At 50.1% G+C, this 25,257-nt stretch overlaps 6 protein-coding genes and 1 pseudogene across 6 annotated transcripts; 6 read left to right on the forward strand and 1 right to left on the reverse strand.

The window, feature by feature from the left end:
* Positions 1-829: 829 nt before the first annotated feature.
* SAPIO_CDS2757 (Uncharacterized protein) lies at positions 830-1,933 on the forward strand (the record flags this gene model as incomplete). Its single annotated transcript, XM_016785698.1, has 3 exons — positions 830-843; positions 913-957; positions 1,015-1,933. The coding sequence occupies 3 exons, from the start codon at positions 830-832 to the stop codon at positions 1,931-1,933; spliced, it is 978 nt and encodes a 325-aa protein (XP_016644480.1).
* Positions 1,934-8,660: 6,727 nt separating this feature from the next.
* On the reverse strand, positions 8,661-10,331 carry SAPIO_CDS2758 (annotated as a pseudogene; the record flags this gene model as incomplete).
* A 760-nt stretch (positions 10,332-11,091) lies between these two features.
* On the forward strand, positions 11,092-12,152 carry SAPIO_CDS2759 (Uncharacterized protein; the record flags this gene model as incomplete). The annotated part of the gene is made up of 2 exons (XM_016785699.1): positions 11,092-11,394; positions 11,487-12,152. 2 exons carry the CDS (start codon positions 11,092-11,094, stop codon positions 12,150-12,152), a joined length of 969 nt encoding a protein of 322 aa, XP_016644481.1.
* Positions 12,153-13,001: 849 nt separating this feature from the next.
* On the forward strand, positions 13,002-14,723 carry SAPIO_CDS2760 (Uncharacterized protein; the record flags this gene model as incomplete). The annotated part of the gene is made up of 2 exons (XM_016785700.1): positions 13,002-13,105; positions 13,265-14,723. The coding sequence occupies 2 exons, from the start codon at positions 13,002-13,004 to the stop codon at positions 14,721-14,723; spliced, it is 1,563 nt and encodes a 520-aa protein (XP_016644482.1).
* A 784-nt stretch (positions 14,724-15,507) lies between these two features.
* Positions 15,508-17,210, forward strand: SAPIO_CDS2761 (uncharacterized protein; the record flags this gene model as incomplete). The annotated part of the gene is made up of 3 exons (XM_016785701.1): positions 15,508-16,347; positions 16,415-17,041; positions 17,154-17,210. 3 exons carry the CDS (start codon positions 15,508-15,510, stop codon positions 17,208-17,210), a joined length of 1,524 nt encoding a protein of 507 aa, XP_016644483.1.
* Positions 17,211-18,786: 1,576 nt separating this feature from the next.
* SAPIO_CDS2762 (Choline oxidase) lies at positions 18,787-20,474 on the forward strand (the record flags this gene model as incomplete). The annotated part of the gene is made up of 2 exons (XM_016785702.1): positions 18,787-19,033; positions 19,093-20,474. 2 exons carry the CDS (start codon positions 18,787-18,789, stop codon positions 20,472-20,474), a joined length of 1,629 nt encoding a protein of 542 aa, XP_016644484.1.
* A 303-nt stretch (positions 20,475-20,777) lies between these two features.
* SAPIO_CDS2763 (uncharacterized protein) lies at positions 20,778-23,115 on the forward strand (the record flags this gene model as incomplete). Its single annotated transcript, XM_016785703.1, has 5 exons — positions 20,778-20,794; positions 21,210-21,248; positions 21,355-21,687; positions 21,753-22,431; positions 22,744-23,115. 5 exons carry the CDS (start codon positions 20,778-20,780, stop codon positions 23,113-23,115), a joined length of 1,440 nt encoding a protein of 479 aa, XP_016644485.1.
* Positions 23,116-25,257: the final 2,142 nt, after the last annotated feature.

The raw sequence follows: 25,257 nt of genomic DNA on the forward strand, positions 1-25,257 counted from the left end.
GCGGGCTTGTTAGGCGTGTATCCACGTTGGTTCAACCGCGAACCAGCATCAGCATTCCATCCTTAGATATTGCTATTTTCAGGACTCTGCAAGCCAGCTGCAACTTTGCGACGCAATACTAAAAATGAAACAAAATTCCCCCAGGCCGGAATGGAAGCGCCGTTGGGTCCTGCACCTGGTGCGCCAACCTTCTTGGGAACTCCCAACATCTGCGTGGCTGTGTGGGCGGACGAAGTGGAGCAGTGAAGGGCCGATATGCAGGCAGAGCCTTCCTAGAATGGCGCAGCGTCCCTCACATTAATCGCGCTTCAAGAAACGTGGATATCGACTTCCGGCCGGACCAACATGGATCAAAGGGTGCAGTTTAAGAAACTGGCGTGTGTGCATGTCAATGGGAAGAACGGAGAGAACCAGGTTGAGGATTTCATGGGCACATGCCTTTGGACCCCGATGCCTCAGGTTGACATTTAGATAGATGCCTGATGGATGTAAGATTATAAAGAGCCGCCGCATTTAAAAAAAAAAAAATAAAAAATAAAAAATAAAAAATAAAAATAAAAAATTTAAAAAAAAAAAGGAAAAGGAAAAAAAAAGGTGAAAATAGCGACGTCAATCAAATGTCCTTTTTTGGTTCAGATACGAAGTACTCGGTACCCAAACTTAACACAAACACAACAGCAAAGCCCACGATTGCTACGCAACCGTGTTCCATCTTTTTCTTTTTGTTGGAAACCATCAACAAGTCCGGCAAACGACGCCCTTTCCAAAAGCTTCTCCAACGCACATTTGGAACAATCTTCTAATTCACATCTCCCGATTTGTCATCAGTATGGCCTTCCACAAGTGAGTCTCTCATCTTTGGCTTGTCTTCCTTCTCATCACTACTGCTATTACTGCAGACCTGCTGCCAAGATTCAAGGTTCCTGGTGTCGGTTTCAGTCTCACTCCTGACTACGGGTATGGTACTCCAGATTTCCCTCTCGGCCGACTCAGCTGACTTTAAGCCATGATTAGCACTGCAGCGATCTACTTTGCGAACGGGTCTTTCGTAGAGGTAGCCCGAATTGAGGGAAGCCCCGAGTATAAGTCGTTCATGCGTAAACATGAACCTGCCGGAGGAGAACTTGCCGAGGGAATTCCTAGCGTCGCCTTGCTACGCAACGCCCTGTGTCTACTACCACGGCTGCCGTTTTGCAAGAGGAACCCGGATTTCGTCAGCACGCAGGCTCTTCTGCGAAGTCTGCAATACTCTGTCGCTTCCTGCCTGGGGACTAGTTTTTGCTTTACTGGCCTAGTTATCCCAGACCAAACCTGGCAGTACCAGAACGATATCATCCAGAAAGCTATCAAGTCGATCGGCCTTCGTCAAACCCATCGCATTTTTGACGCCCCTCGCATGGTTCTGGTGGCAAATCATATTGATAACTCGAAGACATCAGGCTGCAGATCAGAGATACCAGACGACAGAACGCGAGCTATCTTGTCTATCGATTATAGCGCATCTGGACTCAATGTCGTCCTCTTTTCTGAGGTTGATGGAATCGTAGATATTATGCGCAGGATTTACAACCAGCACCTTGGTGCAGGCCACCGAGGACATGGTCACCTCGAATCTGTGAAGGCTGCATTAATGGAAGTCACTAAGCCCCCACTCGGCCGAGACTTTATGGGAACCCTCCTAACTGATGATATCCAAGATCTGGTTCTTTACAGAGATGCAGTAATGGACCCAGGCTTCCTCGATATCCTGAGGGCGGTCATCAGTTCAGATCTTGTTGAAAAAGCCTCTGCCCTAGAGCCCGTATTTGCCGCAGCAATGGGCATGGCCATAACTTCTTATCAGGAAATGGATTGGATGTATTTCAATACCAAGCCTGCTTTCGGATGTCAATGGGGGTCTAGCCTTTACGATATGAGTAGCAAGGAACTCTAGTTACTGCCTCCCCGCTGTATGCTCCGGTTACGGAAATTGAGGAAGCTCGAACAGGGTGGTTTGAGTGACTGGGAGGTGGCGAGGACAACCTGCTAGGATTGCTGAATACATTGATATTGAACTTGTCTCACTTCCAGTGATAATAGTTAAGGTGATACGGCGGGAAGGAGATCACATACCCACCGAATTCATCCGCTCATGATATATCGGACCTTTGATACTGATCCTGCCAATATAGATCCGGATATATGTTGTACTGACGTGTCCTGGGTATTACTGCGTTGGTATCAACTCTTCGCGGGATGTCGGATGAATCAAAGACGAAAGGTGCGTAGGCTAAAACCCATTGTCAAACTTGAGACTAAGTTTTGGCAGGATCCATCACTACTATCTATCGTCCATACACCTTTCCTGTAATCGGCCGCTCTACATCACCGGTCGACAGGCTCAGCCATTTCTCGCCAACAGGACCGTCCTCGACTGGCTCGCTCACAGCTCCCCAGGATATGTCGCGACGGGTAACGTCACTGTCAACCTGCCGCTGCAAGCCCGCAGGGAGGTGACACGAAGCCGCAATAACAGCAGAACAGGCACCAAGCAGAGGCATGCCTGGCGGGTACCGTCGAGCGATACTCAGGATGGCAACAAATACCCACGACAAGAACCCGATGATGAGGAGCCAGAAGAGTGCAAGAGACGAAGATCCCGTTGTCGCAGCCCCGTCCTCTAGACCTTTCCGAATTCCATCTTCGTCCCAGAGGTCCACCTCTGCATAAAATAAGCCCTGGCTAACGAGCCACTGCATAACACTCGACAAGATCAATAATGGTATAGAGTATCTATAGGGCAATGACAAGAAAAATGTGCTCCTCTGGCAGCCACGGGGTTGAGAGACACGTAAGTTGGTTTTCGATTTAGCTTTTGATCCCTTCTTTCCTGGCCCAAAACTGTGCCATTCTTTTTCGGCCAGCATGATAGTCAGGAGGGAGTTATAGAGAAGGTATGTGACGGAAAGTGCAAACTGAGGGGTGTTTATAGCTATTATCATGCCCAGTTTCGTCCCAGAAGAGTGCAGAGTGGCAAACTGCGTTGATGCGAGTCCCACCCGGTCGAGTGATCCGAATCCTCGATTGAAACTGTCTCGCGGTATCAGTAGGTTGGATATAATCGATACTAAAGAAAAATCGGGATTACAAACACTCACATTTCTTTGATCGAAGTGCTTGCAATCTCTGCTTCGATCTTGAGAAGAGTGAAAAGCCAAACGCCCAGAGCTAAAAGAGCCACGAGCCACCATAACATCGTCAAACTCCACCTCCTCAGCCCAATAGACTCAGCCCACCGTGGACCACGTTCGCGAGGCCGATATTCATTCGGTTGGGCTTGAGTGAAATCGAAAAACATGTTCTTAAAGTCTCGGTAGCTGTAAGTGCACATGGATTTGGGGATTTCGGTGGACGGCTGTCGGAGATAAGATTCGATGACATCCCCGATAGTCACGAGCGGAATTGACTTATGTAGGAAGACCATGCCTGTGAGGCAGCACGAAATGATAAGGTTGCACGCAGTTGTAAGCCACCAGAAAAGAGGATGGGTCTGTAGACGACACTCAAGGGAAACCTCCTCCATGAGTGCATCTGGTGAAAGCCTGATCACACCCGACCCTGGCGTGAGATTTGTTCCTGGGACTGTTCCGTTTTGTAAAGTCGTGTTCCAAGATGACCTGGTGATATTTCTGATGGAATCGCTTCGGCAGCCGCCGTTTTCAATCTGGCCTGGGTCGAAGAATTCACAGAGCCAATAGGTCTGGTTCTGTGCTGCGGAGCTATCCATCAGACGATGGAAGAGAATGCCTCCATGTTCACCCTCATCGACGCGGACACTATCATCGACATCTGCTATGAAGATAACATCTCTAGCTTCGTCTGTCAAACTCCTTCCATACCTTGTTACCAGGGCCTTCACACTCAACGGCTTCCAACCTTGGCTAAAACTTCTGTTGTATTTGGCCTTGGAATCCCGTGGCCGATAAGATGGTAGTCCATCTTCTGTTCTCTCAAACGATTGCAAAAGGGCATTTTTTGTCATTATGTAGACGTTATAGTCTGTCAACGATGTTGTGGAGTAAATTGAGCTGTTGTAGATGAAATGCAGTGGAAGGGCAGCTAGAAACATGAGAGCCCATAGCAAGCGGCGAGTTCGGGAGATTCTCAACATGTTTCTAAGGGAGGGGATATTTATATCAGCCGTTTCTCCACCCGCGTGGACTTGATCTAGTTCGGTCCTTGTGAGAGATGTCCACGCTTGCATTGCAAAGTTCTAGCCGCGAAGCAAACCCCGAGCAGGTTAGAGAAACTCTCGTGGATAAATATATGGATTTCGCGGACAACACGTACCGTTGAAGCTAAAAGCCCAGCTGAGACCACATTCATAGCCAAGTGAATCCAAAGGTCAGCACGGCTAATATCCTTGCAGGCGCCGGTCATGATAGTAATGCTTTTGAAAAAGAACGAGTTTCCAGCGTTCACAGTAATGAAGATGGAGATACCCAAGTTCACGACTGCAGTAATCCAAGAGAAGATGGCGAATAGCTTCAACGATCCTCGCCATCCGTGGCAGTGATGTTGGAGCCATTCTCCAAAGAGAGTCAAATATTTTCGACAGACTGGCATCAGCGGAGATGACCAATGGAAGCTTGCGAAAGATGTCATGCGTTTTACGCATATTTTGCTTTTCCTCTCCCCGTCAAGACGCTCGAACATGAATACAGGTTGTGCCAGCGTTCAAGTACAGAACCTTTTCCTGGTGGCTCTGAATCATGGACAACAGCGACTTGACGCATTTTAGCGACACCAGGCTGCCGCGATGCCTTAAGAAGACATGCGGGGGGGGATATGTTATCATTACGCCTCAAACCAATTCCCGCGGTCTTGGCGCACCCTCAGAAACTCGGGCATAGTTGTCCTTTACTCGCGTGTGAGGTGACCTCCGTCTTGCATTCTGGGCCTGAGCTGGGCAGTGACACAGACGGCGATTTCTGTTTGTCTGAACCGCAAATGCGGCACGGTGGCGCACACTATTGTTTCCCTCGACTGATTCGGGTAGGCTTGGCCTGCAGCAACCCTCGCTACCATTGCAAGCTTGGCCAACGATTTGCCCACTGTTTCAATAATGCCTCTGGCCTGCATGAGGCGGCGCCGCGAGGCATACCTGACACTTTGAAAAGTCGGGGGCGCGGGCCCTGGCTGCGTAGAAAGAACGCGCACGGTAATTTTGAATCTATGGTTCCTGGCTTAAGATATATCAGCTCTCGAAGGACTCGATATTCCGGAGAAGTATCAATCGCCGGGTAACCCTGACTGTCATAGTCGTTCCGGCCAAGCAAAGCATATTTCCAATAGCCTAACATGGACGATCCTATTCCCTTTGTTGCAATCATTGCCCTCGGAGGCGTCATCGCTCTCTATGTCACCGGCGCGTCTCTTGTGAGTCTTGTGACCAAGAAGCCTCGGACAGAGAGGGATGGTCCAACCGCGTCCCAGTCAACCCCAAGTATGAAGCGGAATCTAGCCGCGTCGACAAGTCTCTTAATTACCGGCCTACTCCTCGCTCTTCTACGATCCTTCACGTATATAGTTACGTTGCTAGGCTACTTTCGTTCCTTCCAACTACGGTTGTTCTCCCAGCTTAGCACGAAAGTTATACTCTACTCAACGATGGTCATTCTCAAGAGGCAATTTTTCCCTTGGAATGCGACTTCTCCCAGAAGAAAATGCCTTTCCGTGGTTGGGGATAGCGCTTTAATCTGTATCGCAGGCGGTCTGGCTCTGACCGTTTTCATTATGACCTGCTCCGCGTAAGAAACAATGTCATCTGGCTTCCAGGATAAGTCCGTAGTCCCGGCGATGTTTTGATAGTCTCTACTAACGCGACTAACCGCCAGTGGTTCGGACTCGTTAGAGGACAGTGAGTTGTACTCCGTTGTTCACATCATTATCTACCCAACCTATATCTTTTGGCGACTGTTCATGAGCCTCGCCATCTCTGGCTCTCTCCTGAGGAAAGCTATCCATGCAGGCCGTTTAGGATGGACGGGAGTAAGTTAGCGTCGAAACCTTCATAGGTTGATCGTTTCTTTTCCTTTCCATTTTTCGTATGCTAATAGGGCAGCGTTTACTAGAGGGAGCTGACTGCTCTGCGCCACTTCTCAGCTGTCGTGATACCAGTGATGGCATTTGCGGCAATTACAGCCATAGTGGCTATTTTTGTAGGAGTGGAGATTGCACCTGTTGAATTTATAGATCCTACTGATTCTCGCATTATTGCTGTCTTTATTCTATCTCTCTTTAGCAACTTTATTGGGGATATAATCATGTTTGGAGCGATAAGGCGGGCTCTTGTAAAGTTATACGTTGTGCAGGCTTTGGAACAGACCGCCGTTTAATATCTATATTGGACACTTCCGGATCTTCTCGCTGGAGAATACGGCTCGGAGGTGCGGCTGAATAGTCGCTGGGCGGCCTGGCTAAACATTTCACGCAGAGGTTATCGCCATAACGACAGTCTCCCGAGATAGATTATAGACACGGGTTTGAATACGAAACTTCGATAAGCCACTGACAGGGTTTGGCTCCTACTTCTCAGAGCTGTCTCCGTACATGCCATTTTATGCACTTTAGAAAACTCGCCGAAAACTTGCTCGGAAAAGCCCTAACAACTCATGCATCGGCGAGGAGATGGGGTGGGACCCTCAGACCCTCATACTCCTCCTTGCCACCTTCCGGCCCTAGGAAAGTTGTCCCACGAGGCACGTCAGGGACAATCGTGGCACTCGCGGTGTCTACTGAAACCTAATCTACTACGCGGAGGGAAGGGCTGCTTGTGGGTGCTATCAGCTTGCGGGTGGAAATGAGTCGTTGACTCGCTGGGGTTACCCCTTCCAAGTTCTATTTGACGGTACATCGGTAATAGATCAGGAACTGATCATTGACATGTGAAGGAACAACTGCCATTTGACGTACATGAAGTCGACTCTAATAAATCGACAACCCCGCCCCCGGCCCCTGCTCCCCGACACCCATGCTTCACCGAAAAAGAACGTCCGGGCTGTTACGTACCAAATGACTTCTGCCCCATTCCATCGACGTAAAGTGTTTCCCGCACTACCTTTATCATGCCCGAGGAATGGGCGGATGGGCCCGCCGTTCCAATTTTCTGTTCGGTTCTGCAACACCAACCAGCAAGAAGCTCGGCGGTTCCACTAGGGAGTGGAGGTCGTACTTATACATGAGCCAGGATGAAGTAGGTACGAAGATAAAGATAATGAAAGTAATTAGTGGGCTGGATTGTCGACGGCAACAGCAAGACATCTTGGGGATGATACTATCGTGGGCTGTTCCGATCTCTGTCTAATCTTTGATTCTCCTTTCCCCCCTTCCCTTTCCCTTCCCCTTCTCATTCTCCCTTCTCATTTCTTCCCGGATCAACGAAATAGTGTAGCATCCTCGACCATTGGAAACGAATGCAGCTGCTACGGCCCGTACAGTATCTTGACAGAGAGAAAAGACTTTATTCCGTTCTCGTTGTTCGGTCAGTTGACCACAATGACTCCCGGCCTGGACAGACCACAACTACGGAGTCTCATGGCCGGAGCGAGAACCGCTGGCAATGATTAGCCTCTTCGAGGATGACGCCATGCATGCAAAAACACAAGGCACTAGTGGTTTAGTGGTAAAATTGGTCGTTGCCACTTAACGTGCAGCTTCGACTAGCCCCCGGTTCGATTCCGGGCTAGTGCAGACGTGCTTCTGATTCTTTTTTTCCTTCTATTTTCTTTTTCTCATTTTCTCCTTGGTTCTTTTCCGGTTTGACTTTTCTTACCCCCCCTATCGGTCATACAGGAAACCGAGTTACATACGGCATCGACTAGCTGCTCTGTCGCGGCATGATGGGACAAATCTCGAATTAATGTCAAGCTCCGCCTGCTAACTGGTAGATTCTCCCAACCGACAACCGGGTGTTAGGGCAAGATTGCCATCCACTCCATCCTATCTACATATTAGAGGCAGGCTCCCGACTCTGCTCGGAGAAACTAACATTTCTCAAGCTCCTTCATATCGCCTAGGGCATCACCCACCTCCCTCGCCTTCGCCTCACTTAGGGTTGGAGTATATATGTTTAATAACCTTGGAGTTAATTACCACGTCGTGGCTTAGACTTGTTGGGATTGCTCCCCGCATTGATTTCATTGGACTTTATACCAGAAATTGCCAGGCAGCTCGTGAGATGTAAAATCCGAAACTCCAAATCGACAACATTCCTCCTCTCTCCTGCCATTAGATATAGAAGGAACGCCCTGCGTACGAGATACCGCGCTCGCAGTTTAATGACTGAGTAACAAAGGAACTCTAGTTAGTGCCTCCCCTGCTGTGTACCCCGGTTACGGAAAGTGAGCAAGCTCGAACAGGGTGGTTTGGGCGACTGGGAGGTAGCGAGGACAAATCGATGCGCAAAGAAACAGAAGAAGGGCCAGACGGGGAAGGGCATAGGCGTATGTAGTGAGCCTAGTGACAACCGCGGGCTTTTCGTTACCCGTCGAGCGTGCTACGATTGCTGAATACATTCTTGGAACCCGATATATGAGGCGTTTGGAAAATCATTGGTAAACAGGAAAGAATTAATCGGTAGAAATAGTAAAATTCCTTGAACCTACATTATAGCGCATTATCTATGCTAAAATGAACCCTTGGTAACCCTTACTTGCAACATCTGCCAGCATATCTCTGTAATACGGTATGCCACTGGGAAAATTGAGGGCTTCGCGTGGCTTGCCTTTAATGTTGGCACCCATGTAATAAGAATCTGCCAGTGGATACAAAGTCTTCTCAGTTTCGTCGTTTACAAATTTGCGAAATCCCTGCTCTGCCTCCGCCATTGCCTCCATGCGTTTGATATCCTTTCCGCGGTGATGGAGGAGTGCGCCGACAATCCAATCGCCCTGGATCTCAACGCAGGTCGGCCCATTGGAGAAGGCTGTAGGACCCTGGGGCCCGTACATGAAGAACATGTTAGGAAACCCGGACGTCATCATGCCCAGATGTGTCCAGGTGCCAGACGCCCACTTGTCACTCAGTAACTGGCCTCCACCGTTGCGGATGTCGATGGCTTTGAGGCCACCAGTGATTGCGTCGAATCCGGTAGCCAGCGCGAGGATGTCGAGCTTGTGGAGTTTACCATCAGCAGTCACGATGCCTTCCTCTGTGACTTCCTTAACGCGGTACTTGGACACATCGGCAATGTGAACGTTGGGTCGATTCATGACTTCGTAAAAGTCCCAAAACAGGCTTGGGCGTTTAGTGCCAAAAGGGTGGGGAGGCTCTAGGGGTGCGAGCAGATCACGTTTCTCAGGGTCGCCAATTAGGGCCCGGACCTTCTTAGCCCAAAAGTTGTAGGTTTCGCGGTTGGCTTTGATGTCTGTGAGTGTATCGCGGTACGAGCCAACCCAGAGGAGGAAGCCTCCCTGTTCCCACTTCTCCTCAAAAAACTTCTCTCGCTCCTCGGAAGTGTGGTCGAAGGTTCCAAGATCACAGGGGCTGAAATCGTATCCTCCTCGGCTCTCGAGCCTCGCCTTAAACTTAGCCGGGTAATTGACCTTGTCTTTCTCCTGTTCCTCCGCCGTTAGGGAGACCTTGCGAAGTGGCAGTGCCAAGTTAGGCGTGCGTTGGAACAATGTAAGCTCGCTAGCCTCCGGGCCCATCTCCTGAGCGAGCTGTACCCCAGTACTGCCGGTCCCAACGACGCCTACTCGCTTGCCCTTGTAGTCAACTCCTTCACGAGGCCAAAAGCTCGAGTGGTGGATGACACCCTTGAACCTCTCTAGGCCGGGCCAATCCGGGAAGTGGCGCTTGGCAGCAAAGCCAACAGACGGGATGAACCACCGAGCCTGGTAGGGAGTTGAGTTCCCTTCGGTAGTGATTGACCAACGGGTCTCATCGTCGCTGAAGTGGGCACTTATGACCTTGGTGTGATAGAGACAATCCTTGCTAAGATCGAGGACTTTGTCCACGTGCTCAAAGTATTTGCACAGCTCAGCAGAGGTGGGAAACTTTTCAGTCCAGTTCCAGGTCTTCCAGACCTCCGGAATGGAGTACTCGTAAAGTGGGACGTGTGTGTCTACCCGTGCGCCGGGGTAACAGTTCCACCTCCATACACCACCTAGTCCCTCTGCCGACTCAATGAGCAGCACCCTGAAACCCTCTTTCCGTAACTTGTACAGTAGGTAGCAGCCAGAGAATCCGCCACCAATGATGATGACGTCAAAATCAGAGCCGTGATCTTTCAAAGCTCTAGAGGAGGAAGTGTCGTGGCCATCCAGCCCGTGGTCAACAGAGAGGCTCATATTGTTTGTGGATTTAAACTGAATGACAACTTAGAGAAAACGAGTTTGGCCTCATCAAATAGATAGTAATGAGAATTTGCAAAGTGTAGGTGTACCGATTGACGTTGGTATTACGCGTTTACTCTATATATGAACAATCTGTCCCCTTAGAAGTGCGTAGAAAAATTGGTGAATCCTGGATTATCTAGAGGCTCGTGATGAAGATATGGCTCCAAATCGTACGGTAGCGATTAGCCTAGTTGATAGCGAGCTGTTAGTGCCAGGATAAGAGCGCGGTCTCCCCCTGCAGTATACGCATATCGAGAATACGTCCAGCACAACTTCTCCCTTCTCATCGTTCATTGTCTTCCATACGCCCGGAAACCGGGCCCCTTCAGCCAGGATCAGACTAACGGAATGGGGATGAGTTAGTGGTGAGCAGTGGCGCCGGCTCGATTCGCGTACCGCGCCCGGGTCAGCGCGGTCAACGCGGTTAGCGCGGTCAGACGGAAGCTATCTCCTACATCTCAAGTGCTGCAGAGATATCACACGGCCTACAACCATTTTAGGTTTGAAGGGGTAGTTCATTTCCGGTTCCAATTAAAAGGCTCTTCAGCTTGTTATTACCTATACTATAATTATACCGAGCATAAGGTATCGGCTGACTTTATTTCGCAGAATACATGCTCTCCGCATACTCACTTTTAGGAAACATATGCACTACAAGATATCCTTAGGTGCCTGAAATCAACCAGTCTCAACTTCCCCTCACATAACTACTATGGCACAAAGCGTCAAGGGCAAGACTGCCATCGTCACTGGTTCCGGTAGTGGCATCAACCTATCTTTCGCCACGCTACTCCTTGACAAAGAGTGTAATGTCGTCTTTGCTGATCTCGCACTGCGACCGGAGGCCAAAGAAGTGATCAATAGTTACTCTGCGCCTGCTGCAGGTCGTGGGAGGGCTGTTTTTCAACAGACTGATGTTCGCTACTGGGACCAGTTGGAGCGCATGTTTTTGGTGGCCGAGCAGGAATTCGGCGGTGTTGACATTGTCTGCCCCGGCGCCGGTGTTTATGAGCCGGTGAGTTCGTCTCAACATTCGCCTATCGTGATTATATGGAATAAATGGAACAGCTTTGGAAGACTAACTCCCTCCGCTACGATAATCTGCAGACTTGGAGCAGCTTCTGGTATCCTCCCGAAACTTCTCAGAGCCGTGACTCTGTCAGAGACAGCCGCTACGCAATTCTCGACATCAACATCATTCACCCTATCAGGACGAGCCAGATTGCAATCTCAAGGTTCCTCAACTCGGACCGCCCGGGCCCCAAGACTCTCGTTCTGATTTCCAGTACGAGCGCGCAGGACACCAGTATCGCTACTCCTCTATATGATGCATCCAAACACGCTATCAGTGGCTTCGTCCGCTCGCTTAAAGATATTGATACCGCCGGCATCCGCATCGTCGCCGTGGCGCCGGGTATCATCAAGACCCCCCTTTATACCGAGAACCCGGACAAGCTTGCCATGATTAACTCCGCGTCGGACGTCTGGGTCGAGCCGCAGGAAGTCGCTGAGGTTATGGTAGCATTAATTGAGCGTGATACTATGAGCTCGACAATTGGCAACTACGACCCAGGCAGATATGACATCACAATAACGAGCGGCACCATTCTTGAGGTCACAAAGGCGCGAGTCAGGGCCGTCACGGCATACAACGACCCTGGCCCGTCTGGTCCTGGTGCGTTGGCTTCAAACATGACCATTTCTGAAGATGCCGTTAAGGCTCTGCTTAATAAAGGATGGGGTCGGGCGGAGATTGGAAGTTACGATGTATAGATTGTCACTATCTCATGCTCTAATTCACTGAGGACCTAGTCACTCAATGTATCGAACCAGTTGCCATGTTCATATAGGACCTTGTTCGTGATCACTACGGCCTGATGAACCACAGTAAAAATAACAAATAGAACATAAGATGACGCGGTTCTGGAACCATCCAATACCTATTAGCTCGCTTTCAGGATCACAAAGGGATAGTCTTTAGATTCCCGTAAAACGGGGAAGTTGCGTACGGCTGGTGTGGAGGAGTGATACCCTGCGCCTCATGCTTCTTGTCTGCGATCAAGGTACTAACTAAATGCCAATTACGAATTACAGAATAAGGATGGGTTCCGTTGGCCCGTTTGTCACGGATTCCTACAGAATAAGCTCCAGGTGGCATTACCTAGTTACACACTGCTAAGCGACCCCGGATCTTGGCAATGCACTAACTAGCAAGATAGGAAGATTTTTGGCCCGAGAATTAGGAATGCCTAACGGAATGCGGCTACTAATGCTTTCCCCATGCCTGACGCCCCTGTTTATGGGTATGATAAGAGAATAGTAAGAGAGCGTCTTAATCATAGCACCTTATCTTGGAATCTTTGAACCTTGTCACCGCGGTGTCATCGCCTTCATCACAAGATTTGGGTCCGCGCCTCCATTTAAGTGTTATATAAATGATACTGACATCTATAGTTGGTTAATTTTGTCCGATCTATACGGCCACGTCCTCCCCCAGTCTCAATATTCTATACTTCTACCCATAAACACCCAACGGTTTGACATCTTAACCGTTTCAACAATCGACACTTGACGAACAACTTCTCAACTCTTCTTTCGCCTCTTGAGCCTCCTAACAACACAATGCAACAAGTAGAATCAACAATGGATGCGGATCAGGAGCTATCCAGGCTTGGATATCGCAACGACTTCAAGAGGTCTCTCTCAATATGGACCATCCTTAGCTTGTGAGTCGAGACACTGTCTTCATTCTTTGTCATAACGTTGAAAAGGTTCCGTCCTAAAGAGCGAAGAGGAACGGGATCGTCTGGAGTCGATGCCGGGCTTGGGGTTTTTGTTGTTACCAAATATGGGCCCAGATAGAATGCTAATCGTCTTGAATTTAGGTCTGTAGCCATCATGGCAGTTCCCTTCGGCTTATCCACTACCCTTTACATCACCTTGATCAACGGCCAGGGCGTTACGGTTATATGGGGCTGGGTTTTCATCACACTAGTCTCTCTATGTATTGCAGCTTCCATGGCCGAGATATGCGCTGTCTACCCCGTCGCAGGAGGACCTTACTTTTGGTCTGCCATGTTATCACCTCCACAATTCGCCCCGATCGCGGCTTGGGTCACCGGCTGGTTGAACCTCGTGGATAACTGGCTGGTAATGGTCAGCATCAACTTCTCCGGCTCGCAGATCGTGCTCTCGGCAGCTACACTATTTCACGAAGATTACGTCCCTACTGCCTGGCAGACGGTTGTCGTTTTCTGGGCCTTCATCTCTTTCTCAACGGTCATCAACATATTCGGCACGAGGTATCTAAATATCATCAACACCGCATGCATCGCGTGGACCTCGGCTTCGATTGTTATTTTCATGGCCGTGTTATTGGCTACATGCGGCAAGATGCGCTCCGGTGCTTTTGTGTTTGCTAATTATGACACCTCGGCCAGTGGATGGCCTACCGGGTGGTCCTTTTTCATCGGCTTGTTGCAAGGCGCCTATGTGATGCTCGGTTACGGCCTTATCTCGGCACTCTGCGAAGAAGCGAGAAACCATGCCAAGGAGGTCCCTCGCGCTATCGTCACCTCGGTCTTGGTCGCCGGCGTGCTAGGTGCCGCCTTTCTCATCCCCGTAATGTTCACATTACCCGAGATCGAGGTGCTGCTTGCAGTGGCAAGCGGCCAGCCGATTGGTCTGCTATTCAAGCTGGTCACAGGCTCTAGTGCCGGTGCTATGGGGCTGCTAATCCTTATCATTGGGATATTTTGCTTCTCCAGCATCGGCTCCGCTACCGTTGCCAGTCGCTTCACCTACGCATTTTCGCGTGACGGGGCCGTACCAGGCCACAAGATTTGGTCGCGTGTCAACCAACGTCTTGGGGTGCCGGTGCAGGCAACGTTACTCGGTGCCGCTGTGAGTTTCTGCATGGGTCCCATCTACTTTGGTTCCTCCGCCGCATTCAACTCGTTTACTGGCACCGCCACCATCTGCTTATCGACATCGTATGGCGTGCCGATCTTCATCAGCCTGCTGCGGCGACGTAGAGATGTCGAAAACTCCCTCTACTCGCTGAAGCCGGTTGGCACCATCATCAATGCTATTTCCGTCACGTGGGTCATCTTCTCAACCGCCCTCTTCTGCTTGCCGGTGGCACTTCCGGCCACGGCCTCGACCATGAACTACGCCAGCGTCGTTTTCACTGGCTTCGGTATTATCAGTATCATCTGGTACATAGTGTACGGTCGCAAACATTTCTCAGGTCCCATGGCAGCTGTTGACAAGAGCATCGAGGGTCAGATCGTGGAGGTCATGGAACGAGAGGTGCCAGCCCATGCCAAGAAGCATGAGGCCTAAACGGTCTGTCACGTATAATTCAGTATTTCAGTATTTCAGAGAGACATGGCTTTGCTCGGGCGGAGTAGATCTTCCCTCTTACTTAGCAATGGATGTCTCAGTTTACAATCAAATTTGGTGACTGGACAACTTAATAGTTACACTTAATGCAGGAAATTTGATTCGCATCCGTTATCTACGAGTCAACTCTGTTATCTTCTCCTCGTCCGAGATCTTCTAGTCTTTCGCTAAAGCTTCATGGGGGAGAGCGAGAGGCTCGGGCTCTGCCCTCTTCAAATCCAACCACCCGGCCAAAACTGCCGGCTTGGCGCAATTCCGAAGGTGCAAGTTCAGCGGGGCGTCCTTCGTTCTGGGAACCTTTACCGAGTGCCGAACGTCCGAGAAGAAATTCCCTCCCAAACATAAAGTGATTGGGGAAGTGGACGTGACGCCTGGCCACAAGACAGAGTTATCACGCTAGCGCATGAGCCATAGCCGCCAAGTCCTTTAGCTTGCACTCTAGTCTCTACTCTGTTTAGAAGTGGTGTAGGCGAGACCGCGCTGACCGCGCTGACCGCGCAGAGCGTCAGAATCATGTTTTCATGTAAGAATGTGTCAACGCATCCACCTTCTAGTTGATTCGGCTCGGTCCCTTCCGCTCCAATTACCATCACTCAGCTCAGCATTGCGCAGCATTGCGAACTGGAGACTATGACTCCACGCAAACCCTCAGATTTCATTACTGAAGGGTAATGTTTAATGCGAGGGAGTGGGCCTCTCGAGCTCATAATCCACTTGTGAAATCATGGCCAATCGCGTCCCCAAGATCACCAGGGTCAGGACCGGTTGCTTGACCTGTCGAGCCCGCAAGAAGAAATGCGAGGAACAGCGGCCCATTTGCCGTGGGTGTGAGCGAAACGGATTTAAATGCGAATGGCCAAGAGTCTCGCCATCTCCTTGCCGGTCACCAAGTGCATTGACTGCCGACAATGCCGGGGAGGTTACCGGGAAAGCACCCCACATCCTGAGTCCTCAGTCTGAATCCCATGATCCACGGCAAGCCGGCCAAGCCTCGCCAACTGAGCCGCAGGAAGATCCACACCCTTTTTCGACACCCTTGCCACCCTCGTCAGAGACATCTCTTATTGTCTTCGATTCAGGATCGCCAACTTGCGATGGGGCTGTATCTGACTCCGTGGAGTTCTTTCTCCCCAAGTTCTCCCCGAGAAGACCTCACGCCGGATCCTTCGACGGAAAGGGCCCCATGTTCGCGCTGCCGGCGACCCTGTCTGTCTTTGGTAATGGCAGAGTCTGGGAGCTCTGTGGTGAGGAGGGATATCATCTTCTCGGACATTATTTGACCAAGACGTCATTCGCCATGGCCGGCGGTTTCCAAAGGGAGAATCCATTTCTAGCACAACTCATGCCTATTGCCATGTCGAGCGATCTCATCATGCACCTCATACTCACCATTAGCGCTGTGCACAAGGCTATTATCCAACCCACCGAGCTAGCTCTATCTGCACAGACTTACTACCGCGATGCATTGACCATGTTCCGCGGCAGCATCGACCAATATATCCATCACGGCAACTCGACTATCGTCGCGCTTGGCCTAGGGTGTCTGATGCTGTGTTTTACAGAAGTATGTCTTTTTGCTGCATAAACTGTTGATCGTGGAGTCATTATTCATATGCTGACCTACCATGTAGACTGTGAAGGGAGATCGCGATGGCGCTATCTTCAAACATATCAGTGCCGCCGATGCCATTGTATCCTCTGTGCTGTCAGATCCATTCATCGGACAACGCTCCCCTCTCTCCGATTTCCTCGTCGAGTTCTACGTCTACGTTAGTACGCTAAGCCTCATATCACTCAACCCAGAGCGTTGCGAGACGCTCAAGATGAACGGGAAGATTGAGACGCGAGCTCACGAGCTCGCCGATTCGTCATATGTTGGGAGCCTCTGCGGCTGCTGGATCGAGCTTCTTCTCTTGATCCCGCGGATCAACGCCTTCGCCATGCATAGCCCGACACTAGAAAATTTGTCGCCAGAGGCCCTGCGGGAGCGGTTCGCTACATTTGCAACACTGCAGCTCGAAATCATCTCATGGACCCCCTATCCGGACTCGAACAGCGTGCTCCGCTCTAGTGGCCTCTTCTACAAGCAAGCTTTGCTACTCTATCTCTACACCAGCACCCTTGGGCCCTCAAACGGCGGTGAGAGTTCAACAGCCTCTGATCTCGTAGAGTCGACTATCGCTAGCGCACTATTTTACCTCGCTGACATTCCACCTGACACACAGACCAACACACTTCTGTGCTGGCCCATCGCTATTGTAGGCGCCTGTATCCTAGACAGTCCTCGACGGACCATGATACGGCAGCGACTCGAGAGGCTACAGGAGCTTCTCGCGCTTGGGAATATCCAAAACACGGCCACTATCTTAGATGCCTTATGGGCGGACACTGCGGAGCCAGCGAGCCCCTGGCGGCTGCACACCCTAATGAAAGAGCGGAATCTTTCATTCTCATTTGCATGACTTATTTATTTTATTTATTTTTTTTATTTCCCACGCTACCTAGCCCTATTAAGTGTCCTTTGCCCGCTCATGAAGCCTTAGAAAAAGTTAACGACGTCCTCGGAAGGGGGTGGTATGTCAAGAGGGGCGGCTGGTATGGAAGAGATGATTTGTGTGTCATCAGTTGATGTTGAGGCCACACGCACGTACCTAGCCTGCGAGAGAGTGATCGTTGAACCCTTCGCGATCGCCTCCTTTTTGATTTCGTGAACGAAAGCTTTCCATGGCTGGTCCAACGCCTTGGGCTCCCCAGTGATTGGCTCGACAGGAATCCGAGGAGGGTTCCCCGGCAGCTGAGTGTTTTGGGGGCCGTCCATGTTGCTCATATTCGAGGTTACGGCGGAAGTGACTTCAAATCAAATAATGATTCAAGAAGGTGGGATGATGATGCTACTCGGGCAGGTCTGGGGAGAAGGGACCTGTGAGGGATGAGAAGAGTCGAGAGACTACCAGCGTCTTCTTGAAAGGATTACCAGGGTGTATTATATAGATCATCAGGAATACTTCTTCATTATCTCAATCGTTGATTTTTACCATATTTGAAAGGATGCTGTCTAGTCTTTGATTCTCCCTCTCTCTTCCCCCTCTCATTCTTCTTCCTCCCTTAGATTAACGAAATAGTGTAGCATCCTCGACTACTGGAAACGAATCCGGCTACTACGACCCGTACCGCATCTTGACAGAGAGAAAATACTTTATTCCATTTCTCGTTGTTCGGTCAGTTGACCACAATGACTCTGCCCGGGATGGACCACAACTCCGCAGCTGCACAACTACGAAGTCTCACGCCCGGAGCGGGGACCGCTGCCAATGATTATCCTCATCGACGAGGTCGCTATGCAATAAAACAAGGCACTAGTGGTTTAGTGGTAAAATTGGTCGTTGCCACCTAACGTGCAGCTTCGACTAGCCCCCGGTTCGATTCCGGGCTAGTGCAGATATACCGACTGATTGATTTTTTTTTCTCTTTCTTTTCTTTTCTTTTTTTTTTTTCCTTTCGTTTGTATTTTCCTATTCTAGAAGCGACCTACTCTCCCCTGCTCCGGGTCGCAAAACTCAAACACGAGACAGACTCCGAAGCGTGCGAGTCGCTGTGCGGTGTCTCGTGACACTGCTGTGTCTGTCAAAAACAGTAACTTCGACGACCTGTTACGGGTCTTACTAAATCTATGGCTGGCTATGCTAATACCTTATTTGGCAAATATAATGATCCCTGGAGAATACAGCGCCTCTACCGCTTGGCGGGGTTCCTCTCGGTCGTCCGGCACCGAAAGCTGAAGAGCCGGGTCCGCCCACTCTTTATTTTCCTAATTAGGAAAATGAAATTGGCAGACGGCATGGCCACCACCGTCCCTTAAAATGCATTAATGAGTGTCTCGTCAATCCAAGTTCAACACACATACTGTTTCTGTGTGTCCGGCCTGTATTGGACTAGCTTCATTTCTGATATTATCACTTGCCCTGCCAACTCTGTTTCTCAGACTTGCTTCCCTTATCCCACTATGAGTATTTCGGACAACCTTCCCACTGGCGACGCCGCCCGTTTCGATTACATTATCGTCGGAGGTGGTACAGCTGGCTGTGTGATTGCCAGTCGTCTTTCCGGATACTTACCTCAAAAGCGAATTCTCGTCATCGAAGGCGGGCCAAGCGATGTTGGAGATAGTCGCGCACTGGTCCTCAAGGACCGTGTCCAAATGTTGGGAACGGAATTGGACATGAGATATCCGTCCGTTCAGCAGCCGATGGGTTCGTGTTTCTGACTATCATTTTCTTACACATTGGTACTGACTCGTTTGTTATCACAGGGAACAGCCATATTATCCAGTCTCGAGCCAAAATCCTTGGAGGGTGTTCGAGCCACAATGACATGGTTTCATTTCGTACGCCGGAGTACGATGCTTACACCTGGGAAAAACTGGGCTGTAAGGGCTGGTCGTTTGATATGTTCCAGCGAGTGCAACGCCGTCTTCGAGTTGCAACTCGTCCACGAGCTCACCCCCAAGATCAAAACCAGTTGAGCAAGGACTGGATCCTATCCGCCCATCGTGCTCTCGGCCTGCCCTACGTCAGCAATCTGAATAACGCCATCTCTTCCTCGGCGGGGTTGACCCAGGCGGTTGGCTGGACTCCGCTCTCTTATAATCCGGATAACGGCTGGCGTAGTAGTGCTAGTGTCGCCTACATTCACCCTATTCTACGAGGAGAGGAGGAGCGGCCAAACTTGGTTATTCTGACCAATGCTTGGGTCTCCCGTGTGAATGTGCGAGGGGATGTCGCTGTCAGCGTTGATGTCACTACCCGAGATGGAACGAAACACACCGTTCATGCTTCGACGGAGATTATTCTCTGTGCTGGATCCATTGATACTCCTCGACTCATGCTTCTCTCAGGACTGGGCCCCAGGAAGCAGCTAGAGTCCGTTAACGTTCCCGTTGTCAAGGACATCCCAGGCGTAGGAGAAAACCTACAGGATCACCCATGCACCTTCGTCGTTTTTGACCTTCACAGAGACGTCCCAAGTCAAACAGCTACGCACTCGGACGTCCTTGCGTTTCTCCGCCACAAGCCGTACAACTGGGCCGGCGACGACGGAAACGTCCCGGATCTTGAGCTGCATATGTGGCAGCTTGACTGGTGCGATGAAACCACTCGACTCGGCTACGAAAGACCAAAGCGTCCGTTCTGCATCTTGCCCGTTCTTTTGCGTCCGCAAACAAGCGGGCGACTCTACTTGAAGTCGAACGATCCCAACGAGAAGCCAGCGCTCGACTTTAAATACTTTGAGGACCCTGCTGGCTACGATGCGGAGCTTCTCGTTGCGGGTATTAAAGCATCCAGGAAGATGGCCGAAACGCAGCCTTTCAAGAGTTGGATCAAGCGAGAGATCGCTCCAGGCCCGAACGTTACTTCTGACGAGGATTTGAACAAGTATGCTCGTGCAGCCTCCCATACTATCTACCACCCAGCTTGCACGACTAAGATGGGTGACGTCGACAAGGATCCTATGGCTGTGGTAGATCCACGGCTCAAGGTCCGGGGTATCAAGAATCTTCGAATCGCCGATGCCGGCGTCTTTCCTAGTATGATCACGGTGAATCTGATGCTGACGGTATTGGCGGTTGGCGAACGTGCGGCTGAGATTATTGCTGAAGATGCTGGTTGGACTGGACGAGATTCTCACTTGTGAAGAAGACCAACAGAGTATATAGTGAATGCAGTATTTTCTTTCTGAATTATTGTGTATGTGGTGGCTTTTGTTATCGTCTCGTTTTGTATGTTCATGGCTTCGGCCAGCCGCTGGTCGAATACCATGGCTCTTTGCACTCATTGCCCTTAAGCTTATCTGCAAATAGTGACGATTTTAAGAAATTATGCAACCTTAGGCAAGCGATTTGGGCTTTAATCCCCAGGAAATTCAACATCTCACAGCTACACACTTCCTCGATACCAATCACCCACATAGAGCGACATTTCAGTCTCTCCTGAAATCATGGCTTCTACTACTTCGTAAGTGTATCTGCCCTCGCTCGCCTCTCAAGCCTCCTCACTAGCCAATTGCCCGAATAGGTAATACTGCACACCCTTGCTACCAGATGATCAGGTCTGACGTTGCGGTTAATAGGTCCTGATCGTTCTAACCCTAATCCTGATGGCTAATCACGTTGACGAAGTGGTGATGCTCTTTTTGGGTGGGTTGGAATGTGGGGTTGACCTGAAATGGTGCCTAGAGCTTATCCCAAAATGGACGTAGACTGAAGAAGAGGAGCTAAGCCAAACCTCATCTGTTTGGATTTTCCTATCTAGGATAATCGGAAAAGCGGGTTCGTGACATCTTGTTTGAGGCGATCCTGGGATTCAGGGGAGGGGTCATCTACACCCTCACTCCCTTATCTCGATATTGCTAAACCAATATTACTTCTAGAGTGGCCAAGGAGGGACTGAAATGGAACCAGCATCATGAGTATCTATAAGGAGAATACAGCACATCGAATTTTCTCTTCCTCTATGTTCTTTGCATTTCCAATCCTTCAAGACACTTTTTATTCATGAGTCATGACGCAACGTAGCTCCTCCGATAACACCGCCAAAATCGATGTCCTCGAGCTCGAGGCCGCTGGCTATACCCAAGCCATGCCCCGCCAGTTTTCCATCTGGTCTCTCGGCGCTCTCTCATTCACCCTGACCTGCACCTGGCTCGGGTCCGGAGCGTCAATTGGCATTGGCCTGGCCGAAGCCTCGGGCGCTGGCGCTCTATGGTCTCTGCTGGTAGCCGGCGTCATGACCCTGATAGTCTCTGCCGGAATGGCAGAGTTGGCTTCTGCCTATCCCGTGGCAGGGGCACAGTACTACTGGTCTTTCATGGTGGCGAGCGAGAAGTACAAGCCATTTGCGTCGTACATGTAAGTCCGGAGGATATGGCATAAGATGAATCGAAAACTTCTAACAGCCTGGCTGATGCATATAGAAATGGATGGATGAGTATCCTCGGCTGGTGGCTGGCGATCGGCTCAGTGTCCAATTTCGTTGCGTCGATGATAATGCAAATAGCCTCGGTCTGGTATTCGTTCGAAACTCAACGCTGGCAACTGTACTTGCTATACGTTGGTGTGATTTGGCTGTCTGTGGCCATGAATATTCTGGGTTCCAGGCTGCTCCCTTACTACAGCCAGCTCATCTTTGTTCTGGCTGTCTTAACTCTTGGTTCTACCATGATTACGCTATTTGTTGTTGCTCGAAACAACCATGCGTCACCGTCCTTCATGTTCACGGATACCACCTCCCAGAGCGGCTGGTCAAATGAAGGGTTCACGTTCTTGCTCGCCGTTGGCAACGCGGTATTCGGCTACATGGGTAGCGACTGTGGCGCTCATCTCTGCGAAGAGATCGCGAACCCTTCCAAGCACGTACCGAAAGTTATCATGATGCCGCTGGTCATGGGACTACTTACGGCGTTTCCCTTCGCAGCGTCGTTGATCTACTCCATTAAAGACCTTCCTGCTGTCCTGAGCGCGGATATGCCTCTGATGGAAATCTACTACCAGGGAACAGGCTCATATGTTGCTGCGTCAATTTTGTTGGGCTTCTTCGCCTTTTGCATGTTTGGCTGTGTAGTAGCTGTTGGCAAGTTGACATTAACTCCAGCTGTACGTGAAACTTGGTATTCTAACGAGATGAGGAATAGGCACGACTGCTTCTCGAACAATTTGGGCCATATCTCGAGACGGAGCCATGCCGTTTTCTGGGCTCTGGAAAGTCGTACACCCGGTCTTCAACATGCCGGCTAATTCAATGCTCCTCACTGGAACCTGCGTTACGGTAGGTGGCTATACCCAAGATCGGTGACGTGAGCCTCGTTGATTAACGAGACTCGTGCGATATAGATTTACGGTTTAATATTCCTGGGTTCGACAACAGCATTTTCCGCCATGGTTAACACTACTATCCTGTTTCTTCAGACTTCGTGCGTTATTCCGCAAGCCATCCTGCTCTGCCGAAACCGCGACGAAGTCCTGCCTGAGCGCTATTTCAGCCTTGGTAAATTCGGCGTTGTCGTCAATGTCATCTCCGTCGCCTGGGTGGTCTTTTTGGATGTGCTCTATTGCTTCCCAGTCTTTAGACCTGTGACGCCCGAGAACATGAGTTACGTTTCCGTTGTCCTCGTTGGCCTCCTTTCCATTGTTGTAATAATTTGGTTCACCACGAAGAAGGGCAAATTCACAGGGCCCAAAATCAATCTCGAGTTGATGAATGAGAGGCGGCGTGCTGCTCTGAACGCAGAACTTGGAGAAGAAGCCTGGGAGAAAGGCCAGCTAAGCCAAGGACGGTAAAGAGTGTCGCTTTTATCGCCATATCTCAAATGGCCGGGATATATAGTTCTAAACTAAGTATCTAAGAGAATGATTATTTATCCTAGCTAAATCTGAATGGGGACTCGAATTGCCCACCTGCCTTGCCTTCTGGCAGGAAACAGTTGAGGGAATGACAGGGTGTTCCTCCTAATTGAATATGCTTGAATGCCAACCTCGTGAAGTGGGGTATTTCTGGAAACGAAGGCGGGTCCGTTCTTCATCCCGGTTCCAAGTTCTGGGATCGGTGCAATTATATCTCCAATTGGACAACAAAATGCGGGGAAGTGGGGGCACAGGAAGTAGTGGATTAATAGCTCCAGCCGTAACAACAAATGAAGAAGGAAGACCTTATCTGCGTGAGGTGAACACGTGGATTCGCAATCTTCAACTCTAACCCGGAACGGACGGACGCTGTTAACGGTGTTTGCCCACAGCTTTGGTCCATTCTCACCTTGATCTCCTCTCACTGCGAAGCTGATACGAGAACTTGCATACTAGCAATCTGCTTACTGTTAATACGAGATGGACTTCCTCACACCGATCCCCAGACGTCAAGAAGCCGTGGATTGCTTCAATTGCTCCGCGTCATGCCGGCCCTGTGATAGATCTCGACATCGCTGCGACACCTGCTCCCAGGCCTCAGAGCTATGCCAGGGGTATCCGCGAGAGCTGCAGTGGCTTAGCGGTGTCACGTCGAGGGGGAAGCAAAAGGGTCGGTCCCTGAGCATCAAGCCTTCGAGTCAAGAATGGGAGTCTATTACCCCGACGAACCACACATTTGTGTTTAAGCCAGGGAGGCCTCAGAGAAAGCGAAAGCAGGCGCCAAAGAGCCCGAAGACTCGGACCGCTCACAAGACCGCCGCTAGACAATCGAGGCTTATTATGGAAGAGAGCAGGGACATACAGCAACCAAATGAGCCGAGTCCCACCGAGACCGAACAACCATCCTTGCTACCTATTGCGGACTCCTGCCATGAATCTGCTTTGGCATCAGCGGATATTTGCGACCCTGACCCATTCGAGACAATATTTGGCGACCTTGATTCATCCCTCATCGGGGATTTCTTCAGTGTCGATGACAGCACGTTGTCATTATCAGTACCTCCTCACTCTATGTGGCAAAGCAGCATTAGCGGACCCCTTTCGTTACATATCGGGTCCCCGCCCATCTGCCCCCCGCCGATATCGTCACTACCAGCCATGGGAGCGCCACAATTGCTCGCGTTCTGTAAGTAGCCTGTACTAATTCTCTGTCACTCATCATCGCTGACATTAGGGCCTCCCAGATGATACCGAACTTTGTACTCTTCCTTTAACCTTTGACTTTCATTCAAACCCCTTTCGTTGCAAGACGGAAGGCGCGCTGTATTTGGCGCACGCTGTGCTTGCAATCTCGATTCAGCATGTCAGCCGCATGAACGATGCTCCTCAAGAAGAAGATCTTGCTCAACAAGTAGTGACATACAAGAAATCTGCGACGGAACTTTATACTGCGGCTCTGCAGTCAGCTCCGAAACACTCTAAGAAGTCGATACTAGATAGCATGCTAGTACTCTTCGCCTTGGATGTAAGTCGGCCGATAATACCGCATGAAGATCATCGGATTCAACATATTCTAAATTTTAATAGACACTTATTTCTTCCGCTGGTCCGTGGAATGCGCGCTTGACAGACGCATATCACAAGATTGAATCTATCGGTGGAATCGATGCCGTAGTGTCCTCGCCTCGTTGCCGGGCGCGGCTGGGCATGTTCGTTTGGTTAGTATATAATCTACCTTGATCAAAATATGTAATGCTGACGGCGAGTTGTAGGTGGGATTGTATTATCGCTCTACTATCTCGCACCGATTCCGTTTTTCCGTCCTCGTACCTCGATGCCGCAATTTCGTGCGAGGATGACCCATCTTGGGATATTCACGCCCTATGTGGAGTGCCAAAGGAGCTGTTTCAATATTTCGGAGAATTGATATTATTGGCGAGCGAAAAAGAACAAGTCTCCAAAATGAAACACGCAAGATTCGACACCAAGAGGGTATATGAGCTGGAACAAACCATTCGGGAGTACACCGTGGGAGAGCTTAGTCCCCAATCCATGGCCGACGACATCGTGGACAGTGAC

This window comes from Scedosporium apiospermum (assembly GCF_000732125.1).
Source record: "Scedosporium apiospermum strain IHEM 14462 chromosome Unknown SEQ_SAPIO_0087, whole genome shotgun sequence".
Classification (NCBI taxonomy): Eukaryota; Fungi; Ascomycota; class Sordariomycetes; order Microascales; family Microascaceae; genus Scedosporium; species Scedosporium apiospermum.